This window comes from Nymphaea colorata, chromosome 8, assembly GCF_008831285.2.
Source record: "Nymphaea colorata isolate Beijing-Zhang1983 chromosome 8, ASM883128v2, whole genome shotgun sequence".
In the NCBI taxonomy this organism is placed as follows: domain Eukaryota; kingdom Viridiplantae; phylum Streptophyta; class Magnoliopsida; order Nymphaeales; family Nymphaeaceae; genus Nymphaea; species Nymphaea colorata.
In genome coordinates this window covers 16498839-16518595 of record NC_045145.1, presented here as the reverse complement: position 1 = coordinate 16518595, position 19757 = coordinate 16498839, and the positions used below count along the sequence as shown (strand labels likewise).

Sequence of the window (19757 nt, the reverse complement as noted above, 5' to 3'; positions counted from 1 at the left end):
TGGAGCTTTTTTTTTTCTCTTTTCCTTTCAGTCTAACAATCCCGATAAAAGAAATATTTGTCTCACCCATTTAGGGCCAACATCCTTTCCCTGAGCTTTAAACCTTTTGCAACTGTAGGGCTAGTGAAATTTTTTGGAAAACTTTTTGCCAGCCCAAAATATCTCCTTAAGTGCAAACGCGATGTGAGGAAAAAGAAGGATCATGCTAATCAGATACATTGCAATTTGGGTGATCTTTAAGAAGCCGTCAAGAGGCTGTAGAGCATCCCATGATTATAAACATAAAGAAATATTCGTTAGGTTTTTTACGGGGACATTTGGTGTCAGGAACATTGCCTTCTTCGCACTTCAGTGTTTCTACACATGTGGAGTTAGCTGCATAATCGGTGCGTTGGATTAGACTTGGAGCGGTTTGAGACTTGAGGAGGTGGCCCTGCCAGATTCTGCATTCCAGATTTTTGTATTGTTGGTTGGCTTCTGCATGATGGTGATTCCTGTTAGATCCTTATTGAAACGTCCTTGGTTTAATTTTAACTGGAAATTTCTAGTTTATGTTCATGGCCAGTTTCACTTTCTGCTCGTCACGAGAAGGTGCATGTCTCTAGTTTGAGAGTTTGATACTCATCTAGGGAGTGCTGGACGGAAGTTGGCCGGCCAGCGCAGCTCATCAGATTCCGGGAGTGCCGCAAATATATTATCATGTTTGTGACAAGCTGAAAGAAGTTCTAGTTTACAGTGAACTGAAGCTCATGGAAAAGTAAACCCACTCCAATGCATTTCCAAAGAAAAGTTACTATTCCGAGCCCCAAGCTGATCCATGGCTAATTATTTACCAAGCTAAGTTGATACCCACATTAAGGAAATGCATGAACGTGAAACTAGAAGTAGCATGAATCGGATTGAAGTTGATACACCACTGGGGAACTACATGAATATGAGACTACAATTAGAAACCTGTATCATGTTGCTTGATTTTTAATCTACAAGAAATCATGCAAACTAGCTAGAAATAGCACTATGAAGGAAGCAGTTAAGAAATTTCTTCAATATAAACAGTAAGGACATAGTCATGAGCATATTCTTAAGTACATAGAATTATGATCACTTATATGATAGCTCTGGTTCGGAATACCAAGCAAATTATACAAATTGCATGATGGATTACTTCTTTTAGTTGTAAGATAGAGTTAAGATGTTCCTTTTAATTGCAAATTCAATCTACTTGCTCGCTTGTAGCTTACGAAGAGCAATTTATTAACCTAATCGTGAATTTTTCTTTTAGACTGTTGCAATTTGGATTACAAGGCGCAACTGATCAGCTTCCATGGTGCAACAGTATTAGCTGCTACCAGTCAAACGGTGGTGATCACACAAATTCTACGGAGATCTGATCAAGAAGCTTCGTTGTTTTCGTTTGTCAGGAAAGACTTGTTGATTTTCAGAACTGATTAATTTCCTGCTGGATACCAGTCGGTTCCAATCTGACGCTCAACTTATTTAGCTGATCATCAGTGTCTGATCTGTTCACATCGCGAGCGGTGAGTCGCTCCACGCTATGAGATGTTGGCAGCAGCGTTTATTGGGCCAATTGAATATAGAAAGATAGACGTAATTGTCACCATTTACGCGGCATTTATATGATCCACTTTGGGCAGCAACTGAGGTGGAGTGTGAAGTTGACATGCGATTAACATCCAAGTTTTCCGGTAGAACCATAGCCGTCGGCTTTGCCGACCCTAGACTTTCATGCCACATTAAATTCATGCCAGAATCATTCAACAGTAAAAGACCGTTATGAGGGAGAGAGAGCTTTCTTTGTTTAGATTCTTCTACGCGTTGACTCAATATTAATTTTTAACTGATTCTGATTTCAGCTCTACTACCTTCATACTCATTTTTCTCATGAAATTATCTTTTCATGAAAAAAAAAAGTTTAGGGTGTATTTGGATGCATGTTTAAAAAGGTATTTTAGAGGCAAAATGCTGTTTTGCATCCAATATTGCTTTTCTTGACTTGTTTGGGTAGCATGAAAATAGAGTTTTTAAAAAAATTGTTTTTCTTTGTTTTCACAAGAAAAACTACCCCTTTAGGTCATTCATCCAAAACCAATTTTCTTTGCCCACTCAAACATAAAAACGATGTTCTTCGGGTTTTCTGCAAAAATCATTTGTTCAATATGTCATCCAAATGCTACCTTAGTTTTTTTGCTTCCAATATTAGAAAAGGGCATTGCCTTTTTTCGGCCTTGTATCTTAAGGGGACAAGGGGTTGGATGAAACTTTTAGGCGGCAGGATGAAATACTCTTCTTGTTCAACTAAAGATTAAAAGCATGTTTGACAAAAACATTTCCTTTGTATTGTTCAATGGTGTAAACGAACACGGAGCTAAATGTCTCTTTCTTAAAATTTACTTAGTTTTATCTAGAATGATGCCTATGGGCATCTTTGTTTGAGGGCCACTAGACTGTAAGTGAGGTACTTCTCCCTTTTAAGACACAATAAAAACTTCACCAATACACTGAACCTTTGGTGCTGTTTTAAATGAGAAAGGGTGAATACGGAGGTCCTTATTGGCGGAAGACTGAGTTTCATTACTAGGGTTGAGGGACTGAGTTAGGGAACCGCTCTTTATACAAAGAGACAAGAACTTTAATGGAAGGGCCATTATATGACCCCCTGCCTTTGGGACACAAGGCTGTGTTTGATTGGGCAAGAGCCTATATAAGTATTTAATAGGAGGAACTGTATCCATCTTGCATTTGACATTTTATGGAAAGATCTTGATGCGGATGCAAGTGAGACGAGATATCCAGACAAAATTTATTCAACCCAGGCTTTTTTGTTTTTTCTGGCAATCTCATCTTCATTGAGCTTTCTGTGTGTATATATATATATATATATATATATATATATATATATATATATATATATATATATATATATATATATATATATATATATATATATATATATATATATATATATATATATATATATATATTTATTTATTTATTTATTTATTGTTGCAACGACTATTTTTTAGAGGCAGATTTTTGCATCTATATGCTTTGTAGTTTCATAATTTATGTCTTTGGGAATCATATACCGTCCTACATATAACCCTATATGTCCAAGTATCAAACGATATCAACTGTGGTAACCCGATCTAAAGCTGATCTAAATAATTGTGAGTGTACCATAGCTTAATTCTATAGCTAGCTAGCTTCTATTTGTAATTAAAAACTAAGAACAGGAAAACTCTTAAAATTTTTCTCAAAATCATCTTCTCCCACACTGAAATGTTACTACTATTTATAGTTGAGTTGTTGAGCATTTGAAGAGCCGAGCACCAGCCAAACCACAAGCTAGTCCTCTTGTTTAGGGTCATAGGCAAGGGGACCTGGCAGAGGCCTTGGCCCCTTCTCAGATTTTAAAAAATTCAAAAATTTGTATGTGAAGTTAAAAAATTTTAGTTTAACGTATACAAACAATTTGAAAATTTTTATTTTAGCCCTTATTAAAATTTTGAAACTTTAGTGCAACGAAAAATTCTTGGCTTCACCTCCTTTCGTTTACCACCTCTACTTTGAACTTTGCATTATTCTTAAGAGAGAGAGAGAGAGAGAGAGAGACCATCTAACATGGGATCTAGAACTAAGAAAGGTGATATGGCGAAATCAAGGAAGCATCCAATTAATGGCGGACTTGAGGAATTTCATGAAATCCAAACAATACCTCCTAGAAAGACTAAAAAAGCAATTGAAAAAACTTTAAAAAGGTCTATGTCACATGACTTGATAACCGAACTTGGACGTGAGCTTGTCCCACTTTTTCTATGCCAAAAGTAAGTTTCTCCTGATTATAGGCCGGATGTAAGCTATGTTCATTTTGGCTGATTGCATAAAAGCATATAAAATTAGGGTTCCAAACTGTTTAAATTGGGTTGGAATTGATTCGTTGGAGTAAAAAATAACAAACATTCATGACGTCTAACCCATTTATACTCCTACATATAATTCATTAAGGGAATCCCTTTAAGGTGTTGGCCTTCTTGTTAAATGGGCCTCAAATCTACACTTTGGATCTCATATCCACGCTATCCCCTTTCTCTTGTGAGACCTCAAATTCATGCTTTTTTTGTATAAGAGCCGCACAACAGCTACTGACATTCATTGCAAATTCCCTGAAAAACATGGGTGCATCCTGGCTCGAGTATCAGGGGCAGAGCCAAGGTAGGGTGAACTTGGGCTCTGAAAAAATGATATTTCGGCCCTAGTCAAAATTTAGAAACTCTAATTCTGCCCCTCTCATGAAAAATTTCTAGTTCCGCCCCTGCCGAGTATAGAAGAAGTCTACCATGTTTGAACCCATACTAACCTTAATAGTGTTTGACTAAGCTCGAGCTGGTTTTGGTGAAAATTGAGTCAAAACAGACTCATTAAGGCATACATGATTTTTTCGACCCAGACTGACCTGTCCTGACCCAACAGGACCTCACCCAATTTATGTTAATTAAAATTTGGAATTCGAATTTAATTTTGTCAATTGCAATTACATAAACTCTAAGAACTTTTCTTATTAGGGTTGCAAATGGATCCAATGTCTCATTGGAGGGGTTTCGATAATTTCAGTGCTGCTTATGCCTGAAACCAGTCCGACTGGTTACTGATATTTTGGCAGGTCTGGATCCTAACCACCTGCAACCCTACTGTGTGCAAGGACTGAACGGCCAATGTCCCAAAATGGTAAATGAAGATCCCAAAAGTACTTTCTTTGTCTCATTTTTTTGCCTCATAATATTAAGTTTCCCTTTCCTTGCTCCGAATTCTAGGAGCGCTAACTCCTAGATCGATTGCTCATGCTCTAAGTTGGAGACCTCTTCCTATTTTAGTGTCCCTCTCATCAAATGTGCCATTATTTAATCACTTGAAATATTTCTCACACTTTGATATTACATACCATCAATTTTATACTCGTTCTTACTGTTACCTTGTCGCATTACGGGCCAAAAAACTGAGGCGTTCCTGTCATATAACTATTCATTTTCTCCAAGTGTCCCTTGTTTTACTTGATGTCTATCCAGGGAACCAAATGCTGAGAAAAATGCGAGACGAACCCCAAGATTTGCTTTGCAACAAAATCTATGAGGTGCATGTTCAATGAGTAAAAATAAAGAGAAGGAAAAGCCAGAAGAATAAAAGAATAAAGAAATAGTTATGCTATCCTTAATTTTGGCTTTGAATCTTTAGAGAAAACGGGAGTTAATAGCCACTAAATGGATTGTCATGTGGTTGGTTGTTGTGGTTTTCTTTGGGCATCATGGCCCCACATGCAACCGCCCCAACCTTATCTTCTTCTTCACTTGAAAAGTAATGCGACCAAAAGGAAATAATAAATATATAAAGTTCGTCTATGTCCAAGTTTCAAGGCATTGACCTAGATTTCGGTCCCTATGAATGTCTCCCTGCTTGGCATATGAATCTCAGCGCTACCATCATCTTCACCTGCCCCGTCTCTGATCCATATCTGAGTTTTGTTGTCTTCAAGAAACCAACAAAGTTTTACACAATCATTGTGGCAGCTAATTATCATTGTGGGAGCCTCCAAGTGTATAAAGAAAGGTTTCTTAAGGGGGTCTTAATCCATATGATTAATATCCATAAGCATGGTGACGGGTGGTCGATGCGGTACGAGGGGTTGATATGGGTCCCTTAGGAAGTTGTCAGTTGGCTCAAATTAGAACAGATAATCTTCAATACAAGACTAAACTGAAGATTTACAACGTTAGTTGTAAAGCATATCAGTTCCCAGCTATGAAAAATATTTTACCCATAATATGGTAGCTGACCAACTTCCTCACTTCAAAAGTTAAATTACTTTGTTATGGAAAGAAATTGCGTTTGATTATGAGAACCATCGACAAAAGAATGGAAAAGAAAAAAAGATGCGTTTATAGCCCTTTACCAGTTCAAAGGATTGAATTTGATGTCATTAAACAAAAACTAGGCCAGGGGCGAACGTAGGTCACGAAAAGCATACCCACCAAGGAGAAATATTCACACGAGATATGATCTAGATGCGCCCTCTCTACGCATACTTTGGTCCAGGGTTTGCGAGTAATCTGGATTTGACTTGAAGATTTTGTCGATTTCCAGGGTACCGAACCCGATTCCGATCCGAGTTGTGATGCATTTTGCTGTATCGCATCTGATCTGTGGGCGAGGGAGCTTTCTTCCTAAGCATAAATTTTTCGTGTGCCTCTTGGTGTTGGGGAGAAGGCGCCAGCTTTATCATCACTCTGACCGCGGAGAATCGAGATTTTGGATTATAAAGTTCGATAATGGCGTCATAAACAGGAAAGAACTGAGTGGCAGCTCCGAAAAGGGGAGAACAGGTGGGTGGCAATCCTAGAAGAGAAGGTAAAAAAGGTAGAAGACGACAAGCTTTGCAACAATAATTTTTATCTTTGCTGAAGGGTGGAAGGCATGGGCAATGCTCATGGGATTGAATGCGTTGGAGGAGGAGGACACTCTGCAGAATCTGAGTGGCTGCACATCACATCGGAGGGCAAGCAAAGGGGGATGGTTGGTCCAGGTATGACCTTAGAGACCCGTAATTATGGCCATGGTGGTGGTGGGGTTCGAGAGAGAGAGAGAAAAGACGACGATGGTGGGCTCCTTATTAGTGTGGGGGGAGGAGGGATGGGGAAGGGCATCAGAGCACCCAAAAAAATGACCTCTCCCAACATCACCAACAGAGAGACACCTGTCTGATTGCAGAGCCTCCCCGGCAGAGGGACACCATCATTCGCCCTTCCCTCTCTCTCTATCTCACAAATCACGATATTCCGTTTCTGCTCGTCAAGCTCATAGCCGCAGCTCTTTTTCTCCTTCCGGTTGCACCGGATTGCTTCAAGTAATTCATCTGATCTCTCTGTCTCCCTCTGTCTCTTCAAGATTTGAGCTAAACCTCCTCTTTGAATGAGGATTACATGTAACCCGCCTCTGCTTCAGAATCTATCCTTGTCTTTTTCCTCTTGTTAAAACTTAAACCTCTCTCCGAATACTCGATTACTTGAAGCGATTAGTCTGAACCTTAGACCCTCCTTCTACCCTTCCCCGTTTGCTCTTTCAGAGGCCAAGAATTCTTTGTTTGGATTCCTGGCTCCTTTAAGTTAAGACCTGCCCCTCTGTGTCTCCGTCTTTATCTCTCCCTCGTGCAAGCTTAAACCTCTCTCCGATTACATGATTGCTGGAAGTGATTAGCCTGAGCCTAGGACTCTCCTCCTCCCTTTTCCCGGTTCGCTCTTTCAAAGGCTACAGAAGAATTATTTGGTTGTATTCCTCGCTCGCTAACACATACTCTCTCTCTCTTTCACAATAATCAATTCTTTCTCTATCTGTTACTCTATCTAGTTTATGTTGGTTACTGTAGGAGGATTTTGCACAGTTTCCGGGGAAGAAAAATGGTGGACTAAGCCTGTACTGGCGCTTCTTTTTCTTCCATTTGGTTTCTCGAGTGATGAATGCTCAGAGTTGCTGGACCAACGGTGGAGCTTTGAAGTGTTTTTCCAATCGGTTAGTCTTTTTTCGTTCCTGGTGGTCTGGATTTTGAGAAAAGTCAATCGATTAGTCTTTTCTCGTTCCTGGTGGTCTGGATTTTGAGACCAGACCAACGTGACATCGAGTCCGTGTTTTCTTCCGGTTGTCCTGTTCCCTGCCTGGTTCAGTTTGTAAGGTGGTGCAAGCTGGAATTGAACGGGATCGTCGTTAGTAACTGGAGATCTGCATCGGTAGAAATTTGAGTAAACCACTGAGATTCATCCTATGTGTTTCTTCGTGGTGAAGTTGGTCTTATGAGCAAAGTAGATATAGAAGAGTGGTTGGTGGTCAAGTTAAGTCCTTTTTCATTTTCACTATGATGTTCAAGCTACAATAAGCCTTTGGGTATGACTTAAGTTGGGGATTTGATATTTGTTGAGTAGAGGGACACATAAGGAACCTGATCTTGTTCCATCATTTAAATCGTCGGATATTGGGTTCATTAGGAGAATTCTATATCCTTTGGATTGAATAAAGGTCTGCAGCGTGTTCTTGGCAACTTATATTTTTGTCCTAAAGCGCAGAAAGGTGCGGATTTTGCTTTATTTTGGAGATGGGATCCAATTTGAACTTCAAAAATGTGCTTCCACTGGCTGGGGCTGAGAATATTTCCTCATCTGGTCAGAACAGGATGGGAAGCAATTCTTTGCACCGACAACTATCGGTTTACTCACTTACTTTGGATGAGTTTCAGAGTGGCCTTGGGAAGGATTTCGGATCGATGAACATGGACGAATTTCTCAAGAGCGTCTGTTTTGCAGAAGATACTCAGGGGTTTGGCACACCCCTTGATTTACAGGAAGGGAATTCCGGTAGCTTAGGCAGGCAACCCAGTTTGCAGAGACAGGGTTCCCTAACGCTGCCTAGGACTTTGAGCTTGAAGACTGTGGATGAAGTTTTCAAGGACATGTTTAGGGAAAGCGTAGAGCCGAGTGGCAATCTCAACACGCCATTCCCACAGAGACAGCAGACTCTTGGAGAGATGACTTTAGAGGAGTTCCTGGTCAGGGCAGGGGTGGTGAGAGAAGGTATCCAATCTGCTGCTAACAGTGGACTTCTCTTGGGTAACTATGGGACCAGCATGGGCGGAAATAGCGCCACTCCGGTTCAGTCTGATGTTGGCTTAGTTCTTGGATTTGGCCAGTCAGATCAGACTAATGGGAATTTATCAAGCATGGCATATCAAGGAATTGTTGATTCATCTGCCAGTAGTATGGCGACTCTGGAAGGAATAAGATCTCAATCACAGCAGCAGCCTCAGCTACAGCAGCAGCAGCAGCAACTTCCATGGCTCAATAGTCGGTACAACCAAAGTCCTGTCGTTCAACAACCAAAGCCACAAGAGAATCAGCTTTTTCATAAGCAATCTATAATTGGTTTTGCACCACCGGTCCAAATATCCAACAACGTGGACATGAAGAATCCAAGTATTGGAAGTAGTCTCTCCCTATCTCAGGTGGGTGGTATTTCAGGAAATGGTGCTCAAGTTGGATCTGCAGGAGTTGTTGGAATAGCAGATTCAAAAGCAGGTATTGCAGTTGTTTCTTCTTCATGTAATGGATATATGAAAGGTGGTATCCAAGGGGGAGGTGGAATCAGCGTGACTAGCCTAGGAGCTCCAGGAGGTGCAGTGACAACTGCAGCTCGTGCAAGTCCACTTTCTTCTGAAGGCTTGAACAAAAGTGATGGTGATAATTCTTCGTTGTCTCCTGTTCCTTACACATTTGGTGGAGGTCTGAGAGGAAGAAAAGGTGGTGGACCACTGGAGAAAGTTGTTGAGAGGAGGCAAAGGCGTATGATAAAGAACAGGGAATCAGCTGCAAGGTCACGTGCTCGCAAGCAGGTATTTTGTAGCCTTGTGAATTCATTTTCCAACTATGAACTTTCTATGTGCTTTCTAGGGTACCCTTTGTGTAATCTATTTGTAGATGGTTCCTTCCCTGCCTTATTTGCATTCACTGCTTTAGTGCTTTCAGGCTGATTTCAGGCTACTAGAGTAGCATATGCTTTCTCCAGTGAAGGCATTTCTACACAATTTTTTATAACTTTTACTGTTTTATTTCTTATGCTCGAAATGTAAGTTACCAGCCAGATTTGCATCATAAAGTATTGAGGCTTCTAGGATCTTTACAATGAGTGCATATATACAGATAACTTGTAAGTGGTATTATGAGGCCACAGGATATGGGTTAGAGAAAAGAAATACGTATAGCGTTTTGAAAGCTAAGTAGTTGATAAGTTTTCTATAACGAAAGAAGTATACCTTACCATCCAGCTGCAGAATAAAAGCTTCTCAGCAACAAGGTTGGTGTCTGAATAACACTTGATTGGGTTAACCTGCTTCTTCATTAATTGCTGAGTAGGATTCAACTTGATCTTTGTAAACAACATTCTGGATGTGCTCTATATGTTTACTATCCTACGTCCATCTCATTACTAATACAAGAGTCTGCCTATTCAAGTTTTATCATTTAACTTATGCAGTAAAAATTAATGCTTTCCACATTATTTCTTTTAATGTTCTTTTTTTCCTCCATCATTCTCCTTACCAACTGAACTTCCTGTAGGCTTATACCATGGAATTGGAGGCAGAAGTGGCAAAACTCAAAGATGAAAACATGAAATTGCAGAAGAAGCAGGTTATCTTTTTGTGTGTTTTGAGAATTAAAGCCAAATATTACGAATGTTACTATACAATTTGCAGCTTCTACATTCCATTCAAGCTTTGAGTAACAAAAGTTCACTTGCTGCAGGCCGAAATCGTGGAGATGCAAAAGGCTCAGGTATGTCTAGATAGAAAAGTACTTCTTTATTATGTTGTCTGAGGGTGTTGCTGTGTATGTGTTTGTTTTCTTGTTCCAATCTCACTCCTTAAGTATGATGCTTACTTTACCAGCTGAAATAAACATGGTCTGATACATAACAAGTTCTATTTGTGAAGGTGATCAGGAAATTAGGGGTTCTATTTGGTTATTTTAATTTCTTCCTCTTGATATTCAGGCTATGTTTCGGCGGACAAGTTAGTTTGTGAATCATTTTCCAAATTTTGGATTCTATCCGCATAAACTGTTTCTTTAAATTTTCTTGCTCTCCTTTCCTATCAATCTTGGGGTTCCACGATGGGATCTGACCACCAGTTGCCCAACGACTGAGTCAAGATGTTTGAGAATCTCCTTGTTTCCTTCTATATGGTCCTACAAACTCTGGCTCTCACGAGCTATTTGCAAGTCCTATATCTATGGACCCAATAGAGTAAATTTGTTGCCAGTTTAGATCATTAGGAACCTTAGTAACGATCGTCAATCCATCGTTTGCTAATGTGTGTTATGCTGTTCTGTTTAAAATCTGAAGATTCTGACCCAGCAAGTAGGTGTGCTTCCTCAATATTGTGGCTCTTGTGCTTCCTTATCTTGTGGCTCTTATCACCAGTAATGAGCTCCTGAACACTGTGGATGAGGACAGCAAAATGAAATAAGTCTGGATGTTTCCTGTTGCAGTCATAACATGTTACTCCTTGCTTCTTAAGATAATGATTAGTGAAATGACAAAGCCATCCTCATTGGGGAACTAAAGTACGACCACTGACACGAACCATTTACAGTTGGTTTGCGGTCATGGAAGCATATGCATGGTTGGCTTGTAGGTGAGTAGTATTTACATGGGTTGTCTATGAGGTGCAGACTATATGAGGTAGTTGAGCTGTTGTCGGATGCTTTCTGACTCCATCATCTGGAATATCTCTGGATGTCATTCACTGGGCAATGGGCATGCAACCAGTGATACCTTACAGACTGAAGAAAATTAACATGCTTGTAAACGTCTGAAGTTTGACCAGTTAGGCAGAAGCCAAAATTAGGCTTCGGTCATTTGGAACTTCAAAGACAAAGCGAAGGATGTCAATTTTGTGCTAGTAAAATTGCTGGTTATTCAAGGATTTTTGGGATTTTATGGCCGCAGAAGTAAATGGCACAAAAAGCTACCTTTTTCACTGGCTTCCATAACTTTTCTTATGTTAAAGAATTGAGCCTTGAGAATCTTATGACTACTAAAGTCACAATTGTAAGTTTGATACTTGTTCAAGATGTGACGGGCATGTCTGAAATTTATACCATCTTCTGCTTCAAAACGTTCAAACCTTGGAAAAAAACCTGTAAAACAAAGTGTGTTTCAGTAAAGCCTAAGACGCGGGCCAACATAGTAGTTTTCGAAACGTATTTGATTGCTTCGTTGTGAATTGGTTGGAAGTGGCATGCAAGAGAAACTGGCTGCCTTCAACTGCTGGGTTTGGCCTGACAGTTTCAAGTTGGGGTCTTCCTGAACATGATTAGTCCTGTTCAAGCCCTGACAAGTATGTTGTGATATCTTTTGTGCTGCTTTGGTTTATATAATGTCAAATTTGTGGCTTGAATTTCTCTTGAAATGTCTCTGGACCTCAAAATTCCTAAGACCTTGGCATAAATAGCGAACTTTGTGGCTTAAGTTTCTCTTCAGATATCTCCGGACCTCAAAGTTCCGCTGACCTTCTCGACACTCTTATTGGGAGTCTGAGGTTGGTCATCAGTCTAACTAGAAACCAATTCCATATTGAACATGTTGATGAACTTTAAACTTTACCAGTAACAAAATGAAATAACCTATTTGTCTTTCATGGAGTAAAATTTGGTGTTTCGACTTGTTTAATCTATCATATGTACTTGTAAATATAGATAAGTATTTCTGTCTCTGATGTTGACTAACTAGTCTGTTCTGTTGACCTTTCGCAGGTTCTAGAGAAGCTGAGCCAGCAGGCTGCTCCTAAAAAACGATGCCTGCGGAGGACAAGCACTGGCCCTTGGTAAATGTAAATGTACTATAGGAGAAAATGACATCGTTATGTTTTAGGAACGTTGCTGTACATATAAGCAGAGAGGTGATAGAAGAAAGTTACCTGTAATTTGAAAATAGGAAAGATGTTTTTCTGTGCTATTCTAAGACTACTAGCCTAGTATTCTTTTCTCTCTGTGCTTTGCCATCAGAGATGATGACACTAGATTGGATCACCAAAGTAGTTGATTTGTGGTTTGGCTATGTGAATTTCTGCAGAATAATCACGGATGAGGGTCGCAGGAGACCTTGATTCATTGAAATTGTTGAAAAAAAGAAATCATCTATTTGATTGAGAAGATGCTCTTATGGTGCATTACTGGATCGGATATGAACCACAACATGGGACCCAAGTTTGAATTAGTTCCAAGCAAAATCTATTTGCTAAAGTTAAATTTGTTTCCAACTTCGTTCAAGACAAAACGGTCGACGATATGTTTTTGCATGTGGAATCGTCAGTAACGTTTTGGAAGTTGACCCGATTCATAAGAGGTCTGGAATCAATTGCATTTTGCATCTAATCTGCCATCCGAACTCAAGAATGGTGGTCGGATTTGGTCTGCAAGCCTGAAAAACTAGTGCATCTATAGCCCCAGGGTGCTAGAGTACAGCATGGCAAGGTATCAGGCGGAAAGCCATGTGAACAGCAGTGAGGGACCTGCCCCAGTTTGAAAGAAGGCGCTGGAGGGTATCAGGATATGCCCACTATTGTAGATTTAACCTGATCGAGTTATATGTTCGATCTTGAATTTGGTCAGCCAAGTTGGTGCCCTTTTTGATAAAGGGCTACCTGATGAAGGGCCATCGAGTGGAGACATGGAAGTTTTGCCGACTGAAAACCTGCCTACTACACGTCCAGAATTTGGCACCGATAGAAATGCAAAATATGCAATTTCTCCATTGATCTTACATGAAAAAGCACACGTAGACACAAAGTCACAAAGTCATTGTAAGCTACATTCTTTTCTGTGAGTTTTCCTAATTACTGACACCGAAAGTTGGATCTGGACATAGATAACGGGTGTTAGATGCACCAATTCAGGTTAAGTACCATTCTACCAATTCAGTTTAAGTACCATTCTACTTGTTGAAATGTAGAGGTATAACGCCCACAACAATCGAATTAGAAACCTTTTTTTTTTTCTTCTTTGCACTAAAAATAGTTTTTGTGGTAAAGTTTAGAATTGTTACTTACCGATGTGTCATTCAATTGTCCAAAGTTTATAGCGTGTCATCCTTGTAAAGAATAGGCTTGGAGGGTCAATGTTAAAATGAAGGCAAGACGGAGTTATACCCTTTAGCGTTGTTTGGCTGATGGAATGATTATATACTGTGAGCCTACCATATAAAGCGTGTCATCCTTGTAAAGAGTAGGCTCGGAGGGTCAATGCTAAAATGAAGGCAAGACGGAGTTAAACCCTTTAGGGTTGTTTGGCTGATGGAATGATTATATACTGTGAGCCTACCATATAAAGTGGAGCGTCATGGAAAACTTTAAAACTAATGTTTGAAGGATTTATCTCAATTCTGGAGCAAATTCATAAAGAACATATAAATTAAGCATTTGCAAATGTCCCATACATTTGCCCCTCAGATTGAGTTTTGGTTTCAATGTTCTATAAATCTCACTCAATTGCAAAAGGGCAGTAACGACTCCAAAAGGGTCAAACTCCAGTTGGTATCCTGCTGTCACCAGACACGGGAAGCCAATGGTAACTTGGAAGTTCTAAGTTTTCTTAGATAATTTCAAACATTATTCTCATCCTTTTACTGCTTTGGCGTGCTAATCTGGATATTAATTTTTCTTTTTCCCAAGTAACCAAGAAGAAGCCTGGCAGACCTCTACTAAATTATACGCCACGTTTGGTGACCTTTTAGGTAGACGATAATCTTGTAGGCAGATTGAACTCCCCTTCAGATATCATTCAAATACATCAAAATCGTCCAGGGTCCCCAGCTGCGATGGTTAAATAAAATGGAAGGATGATTGCAGAGATCTACTTAGCTGATGATAGAATTAGAATTTGGTTTCCTACTCACAGGCCCATATCCTTTCTCTGCTATCAATCTCTGATGCCGATCTTCCTTAGCAATATGACATAAAAATTCCACTAAGATTCAGTCCTGTACCGTAATAACTACCAGGTTGCCTATCACCCGCTGTCATGCAAAGCAGATGAAAACATGGGAAATGCCGAATGCGTCCAGCAAGCGCATCCCGTGGAATGCCAGTGAAATCTCCAATACCAGGCAAACACCATGTGATAACCAGGGCACCCCCCAGAACCTGCTGAAGGCCCAACGCCTCGCCAGAGACCTGGATGTAGGACTCTGGGTCACGCAGCCAAGCATACTACAGCTCAAGGACCCAAAAAACTTCATCACGTGAAGCCTCAACTTCCTCCTGCAAACAGAACCGCAGAATATGCTAAACAATTGAAAACTAGCAAGGGTAGCCTGAAACGCATCCTCTGTCTTTCCATGAAACCATCCTCCTCCGGTCTCTTCCTCTGAAATACCTTGATAGGATCATGCCATCGACAGGCTTGCATAATCCAACATCTACCACGTGAGTCCCCTTCCTGACAGGCAATGGTACCTGATCCATCAAGAAATCAAACAGCATTGCGAGGCAATGTACTTGGTGTGCCAGGATATCATGTTGGTGGCCCTCAGGAAGCATCTTCAGAATGTGCACATTGACCTGGGCAGTCATAACTTTATGTCACTGTAATGAAAATATATAGCAACTTCCTCAAACCAAAATAACTAAGGACGAAGAAAAGGTTGAAGTTTGACTTGGTCTACCTCAGCCTCAAGAGCTTTAAGCTCATTAAACCATCCAGAGTAGCTTTCACTTCTTAAAGGATGAGGTCTTGATGCATTTGGGTCACAACCAGTTTTATTATCGGAAAGATTCAACAAGAAAAGTGGGGGCCTGAGAGGATACTCCATACTGACTTTGACCTGGAAAAAACCATAGGAGCAAGGCCATCTTAATCATACAACAAATATAGAAACCAAACAAAAGAAGTTCAGAGTAGATACCTTTGCTTCCAACTGTACATTCTTTTCATCATTCGGTATATTCCTACTCAAGACCAGGAGGAACTCTTTGGCGCCATGGTCCTTCCAGAATTTTTTGACCGAACTAGGGTTGGTTGTGGCCATTTCTGTTTCAAGTTCATCACACATGGGTTCATCGTCCTCACTGCCACTCCCAAAAGCAAGTTCGGGATGAGGATCCATTACTTTCAGTTTCCAGGGCATATGACCGTTTGAAGTTCTCTTTGGGGTAATGCTTTTCGATATCAGGTTCAGAGTCCTAGAATGCTCATCACCAGAACCCTTTGAAGGAGGAGTCCTGTTATTGTCTAGAGGAATCGTTAACTGTGTTAGAGATGGAAGCTCCCCATCTTCCCTTGTACTCTCAACTTCATCCTTCAAAAGTTCTGGAACTGCAACCCCACCAAGGTCCATGCGTTTTGAAGCTTCAACTTCATTGGCGTAGATGGAAGGAACCTGGTCAGTAGTGCCTCCTACAGGTGACCAACTTTCCAAATGACATAGAGGATTATGCAGAGCCCATGGGATATTTTTGTATTTCAATTCTGGCCATTTAAGATTCTGCAATGAGTCAAGATGCTCCCTGTGTCATCCAAACTTTCGATTTAAGCCATTAAAATAAAAAAATTAGCATGCAAACATGGATGTGAAAAAAAAGGGGGAAAAAATGCACAATTCAAGTACCTGCCCATCAGGAATAAACACTTTAATGCAACACATGAACAAGCAGTCAAATGTTCATGCAACAAGTTTAACCAAGAAGAAGAAAAGAAAGGAAGACAATAAGAGGAGAACAGCAAATAGGAGGTGGACTCAAAATTTTTAAAAAGTGACATCCCATGACATAAAGCAAACATATATTTGAATAAGAGTACACAGCTCTGTGTATCCTAGAGACTGTAGTACTATTCTCAATGTCAAAAGTCACAAGGCAACGACTCACGCAAGAGCCAATTGAGCCTTCATCCGAGAGCGAATCCTTGCTAAAACAGTCTGCACTCGGTGTTGCTGACGATATTGAGAAAGTCCAGAAAGAACTCCAGCAGTTTTTGGATGATCATCACTTGAAGTTACAGAATCAGTAAGCATAGGTGACACCTCTGGCAAGAAATCTATCCCAGCTAAGTGTTGTGCCCACTTAAATGGGCAAGATGTTTTCTTTTCTTTAAGTATGGCCGCTTCATCAGTAACAAGCTTTGCAGACTGCAAACACATTGAAGAACCATCAGCAGTAATAGACAAAGTAAACTGCATTTTTTCCCTATTTAATCAAATACAAAAAATCAAGACATCCAGGAAAACAAAATAAAAGTACCTGATGTGGAAGTTCAAGGCCAGTATCATCAGGAAAAAGGTTACATAATATGTTACCCCCACATGCTTCGCTTGGTCCCTCAGTTCCAACAAAAACAACATTTAACTTTTGCACGTACTCAAACTTTAGTGTCACAAGCTTTCTAGGTTTGGCGTCTGAACCTACATCATCAAGAATATGAAGAATTACATGTAGTGGATGAGGCAGATGAGCTCCAGTATTGTCCAGATTGTCCTTGGAATAGCTTTTTTTAGGTCTCTTTCTCCTCCTTTGCACATCATCATCATCCTCCGCTGCATCATCCTCCAATCTCACTTCCTCTGTATTTACGGTGCCACCTAAGACACAAACAGGAAATTATATCACTCGTATACCAACTTGAAAATCAATGTATACAAGACACATACCAGTATCCTTGGTTGCCTGTTGTCGTGCAATAACTTGAGCGTCCTTGATGCTTCCTACAATCTCCAAGTCAATGTTATCCCCAAAGGCCTCTTTTTGTGCCATAAACTGAGAAAATACCACGTACAAAGGAGGTGGCAGCAACTCAGCCAAGTGGTGCTGCTTTAGTTTTTTAGTGTGAGAAATGCCTAGCTGCTGCTGCACTGGTAGTGATGCTTTCTTGAGAGACTTCAAATGTGACGGAAGACTTGTAAGGAACTTTTTACGGGTTGCAATGACATCCTGAAGACTTCTCTTGCGCTGTTCAAGTTCCTCCCGCTGTTTACAGAGCTCCTTTCGCTATAAAAAGCATGGGAAAGGAAAAATTGGAAAAGAAAAAAGAACCACAAAATTTAGTTTTCCAAGAATAATGTACTTTTCTTTTGGATTTTTTCTTCCTAAAGAAGCTAGAAAATAAAATCTTATAGAGAATATAAAAAAGGATTCACTAAAGGATCCTCAACTGGTGGTAACATGCCTGCTGATGCTTAAAGGTCAAGATATTCTCTAGAAAATTCGTCCAATGAGGTATAAGATAAGTGCCTTGAAGCTAGTGACCAACGAATTGCATTTGTCACCAGGAAGAAGGGATTCAAGCAAATGGTTAGACTTACAGCTGGAAATACAGTAGCTTCAGGAAAAAGCTGACTCATTTCCAGTAGCATCTCCAAGCCTCATACCTCACCAAAATTAATTTCTCACCACATACCAGAATTCCTTACGAACTAAAGTCTTATATCAAAGGCCAGCCAAGACAAACAACACATGCACTGTGGTTTTCAAATAGTGGCAGCCAATAGTCCAAAACAAAAGAAAGAATTAAGGTTACAGAATAGAATAGCAAATTATTGTGATCACAAATAAGCGCCATCAGACCCATTGTCGAAGATCCCAGTGACAATCGAAATGCAAGGTAAGTGACAAAGATGGTACCTGAAAGAGCTCAAAATCCAGTCTCCGTAGCATCAAATCATGTGCATTTCCATTTGGTTGGTTCCCTTTAATTTCCTCAGGTGCACTTTTGTAAAATTCTTCTTCAGACACCAAAGTTATATCGGGGTGCTTTGACTTGAAATCTTTGCATGCTTTGATGGCCTTCATGTAATGATTTTTCTCATACAAGAAATTGTGCAACTGCAAAGTAGCAAAGTCCACGGGTGCCTTTGCGCTGTCAGTTTCTGATTTCACACGGTCCTCTTCTAGGAGGATGGTCCGATTTGCCTAAAGGAACAAATGAAATGGTAAGCTCAGCAATGATTTCCCTCTTCACATGAGTTTGCTCAAAAAGAATAAATGCAAAAACATTCGTATAAAAAAAAAAAAAAAGCAGCCGAAGCATGTATTCATCAATCCCAAATCCCTCTATTTTACTCCAGGTTCAATATCTCTACTAGCAATTTGGCAGCAATAAATCATCATGTTAAGCACGTTTCATTGTCAATTCCAGAAAGAGGGCGTACACTCCTTTTTGTTTTCGCAACATTTGCTCGAAAGTTTGAGAAACGTCTCCAGACTCTCAAAAATATTATATATTCCCCTAATCCTTCTTCTCCTTCCCAGTCAACCTCCTTTAACGAAACCCTCTCCATTTTCCATTCTGCAATCACTCTCATGGACTGTCTCTCCACACCACAGGGTAGTTTCAGCAAGCAAAATCAGCCAACAGCTAGATTTTCCACAAATCATCGAGACAATTGGTGTCCTGGAAAAAACCTAGAAATCAACAGATACAGCCCAAATAGGCGAACACTACCCAACGCAAAAGCTCTGAAACCAAGAACAAGCAACGACATGAAGCGCCAAAGGATAAGGCGGATAAAAAAGAAAAACCCTTAAATAGAAAAACCAAAGAAGATAAAAGCCTTAGAAAAAGCGCACTTGGCGAAGATTGATGAAGAGAAGGGAAATCTGGGTGACAAGCTCCCTAAGCTCGGTTTTGGACCGGCCTTCCTTCTTGATAAAGAGCATCCTCGCGACGATCTCCTCCATTGACGTCCTTGCCTCCTCCAACAAATCATAGGCGCTTTTCTTATTGTCCTCTTCCTCTCCCTTTTCCTCCTCCGCCATGGCCACCACTTCTCCCTCCTCCATTTCTCGCGCTGTTGCTTGTAGCAACCCCGACTGTGACCATTTATGGTGGTCGGAATCAATCCGGACCGTGCAGAACCGGATCATGTCCTGATCCAGAAGGGGTCCAGGTTGGTCTCTTACCTGGTTGTTTTCCATTGGTTTTAAGATTGTTTGGTTCCGAACCTAGTTTGCTTCAATAGTTTGCAGACCCCGGGTGTATTTTGGACCTTAGACCATAAAAATAAGCTTGGGCTGTCTTTCTTGAAAACACTACTGTCCTACTTGAATCGCTTCGAGGGTTTTGATAAAATGAACACCGCGTTCGAACCGAGACTGGCAACCTAGTCTTGCATCTGGATACAATCCGATTAAAATCCAATTAAAATCCAAATCTGGC

At 40.3% G+C, this 19757-nt stretch overlaps 2 protein-coding genes across 4 annotated transcripts; one reads left to right on the top strand and one right to left on the bottom strand.

Annotated features, from left to right (window-relative positions):
• The first annotated feature begins 6687 nt into the window (after positions 1-6687).
• On the top strand, positions 6688-12631 carry LOC116258568 (bZIP transcription factor 46). Of its 3 annotated transcripts, none has more exons than XM_031635760.2 (5): positions 6688-7578; positions 8297-9445; positions 10170-10241; positions 10356-10385; positions 12366-12631. In XM_031635760.2, the coding sequence occupies exons 1-5, from the start codon at positions 7420-7422 to the stop codon at positions 12438-12440; spliced, it is 1485 nt and encodes a 494-aa protein (XP_031491620.1). In that variant the 5' UTR covers positions 6688-7419; the 3' UTR covers positions 12441-12631. The 3 variants fall into 3 exon arrangements, with proteins under 3 accessions (XP_031491620.1, XP_031491621.1, XP_031491622.1); XM_031635762.2 differs by having other exon boundaries at positions 7438-7578; positions 8127-9445; XM_031635761.2 differs by having other exon boundaries at positions 7436-9445.
• A 1371-nt stretch (positions 12632-14002) lies between these two features.
• LOC116258928 (THO complex subunit 5A) lies at positions 14003-19392 on the bottom strand. Its single transcript, XM_031636425.2, has 8 exons — positions 19169-19392; positions 18224-18511; positions 17254-17590; positions 16847-17184; positions 16475-16734; positions 15514-16114; positions 15274-15432; positions 14003-15169 (listed from the first exon to the last, which is right to left on the bottom strand). The coding sequence occupies exons 1-8, from the start codon at positions 19379-19381 to the stop codon at positions 14909-14911; spliced, it is 2457 nt and encodes an 818-aa protein (XP_031492285.1). The 5' UTR covers positions 19382-19392; the 3' UTR covers positions 14003-14908.
• Between the last annotated feature and the right edge of the window lie 365 nt (positions 19393-19757).

Excerpts from the sequence above, each read along its gene's own strand:
- LOC116258568 (XM_031635760.2), top strand. The coding sequence starts at position 7,420 with ATGTTGGTTACTGTAGGAGGATTTTGCACAGTTTCCGGGGAAGAAAAA. Across the intron at positions 10,242-10,355 it reads TGAAATTGCAGAAGAAGCAG|GCCGAAATCGTGGAGATGCA; the intron begins GTTATCTTTTTG and ends CACTTGCTGCAG. Across the intron at positions 10,386-12,365 it reads TGGAGATGCAAAAGGCTCAG|GTTCTAGAGAAGCTGAGCCA; the intron begins GTATGTCTAGAT and ends GACCTTTCGCAG.
- LOC116258928 (XM_031636425.2), bottom strand. The coding sequence starts at position 19,381 with ATGGAGGAGGGAGAAGTGGTGGCCATGGCGGAGGAGGAAAAGGGAGAG. Across the intron at positions 17,591-18,223 it reads TGGATTTTGAGCTCTTTCAG|CGAAAGGAGCTCTGTAAACA; the intron begins GTACCATCTTTG and ends TGCTTTTTATAG. Across the intron at positions 16,115-16,474 it reads AAGGCTCAATTGGCTCTTGC|GGAGCATCTTGACTCATTGC; the intron begins GTGAGTCGTTGC and ends TGGATGACACAG.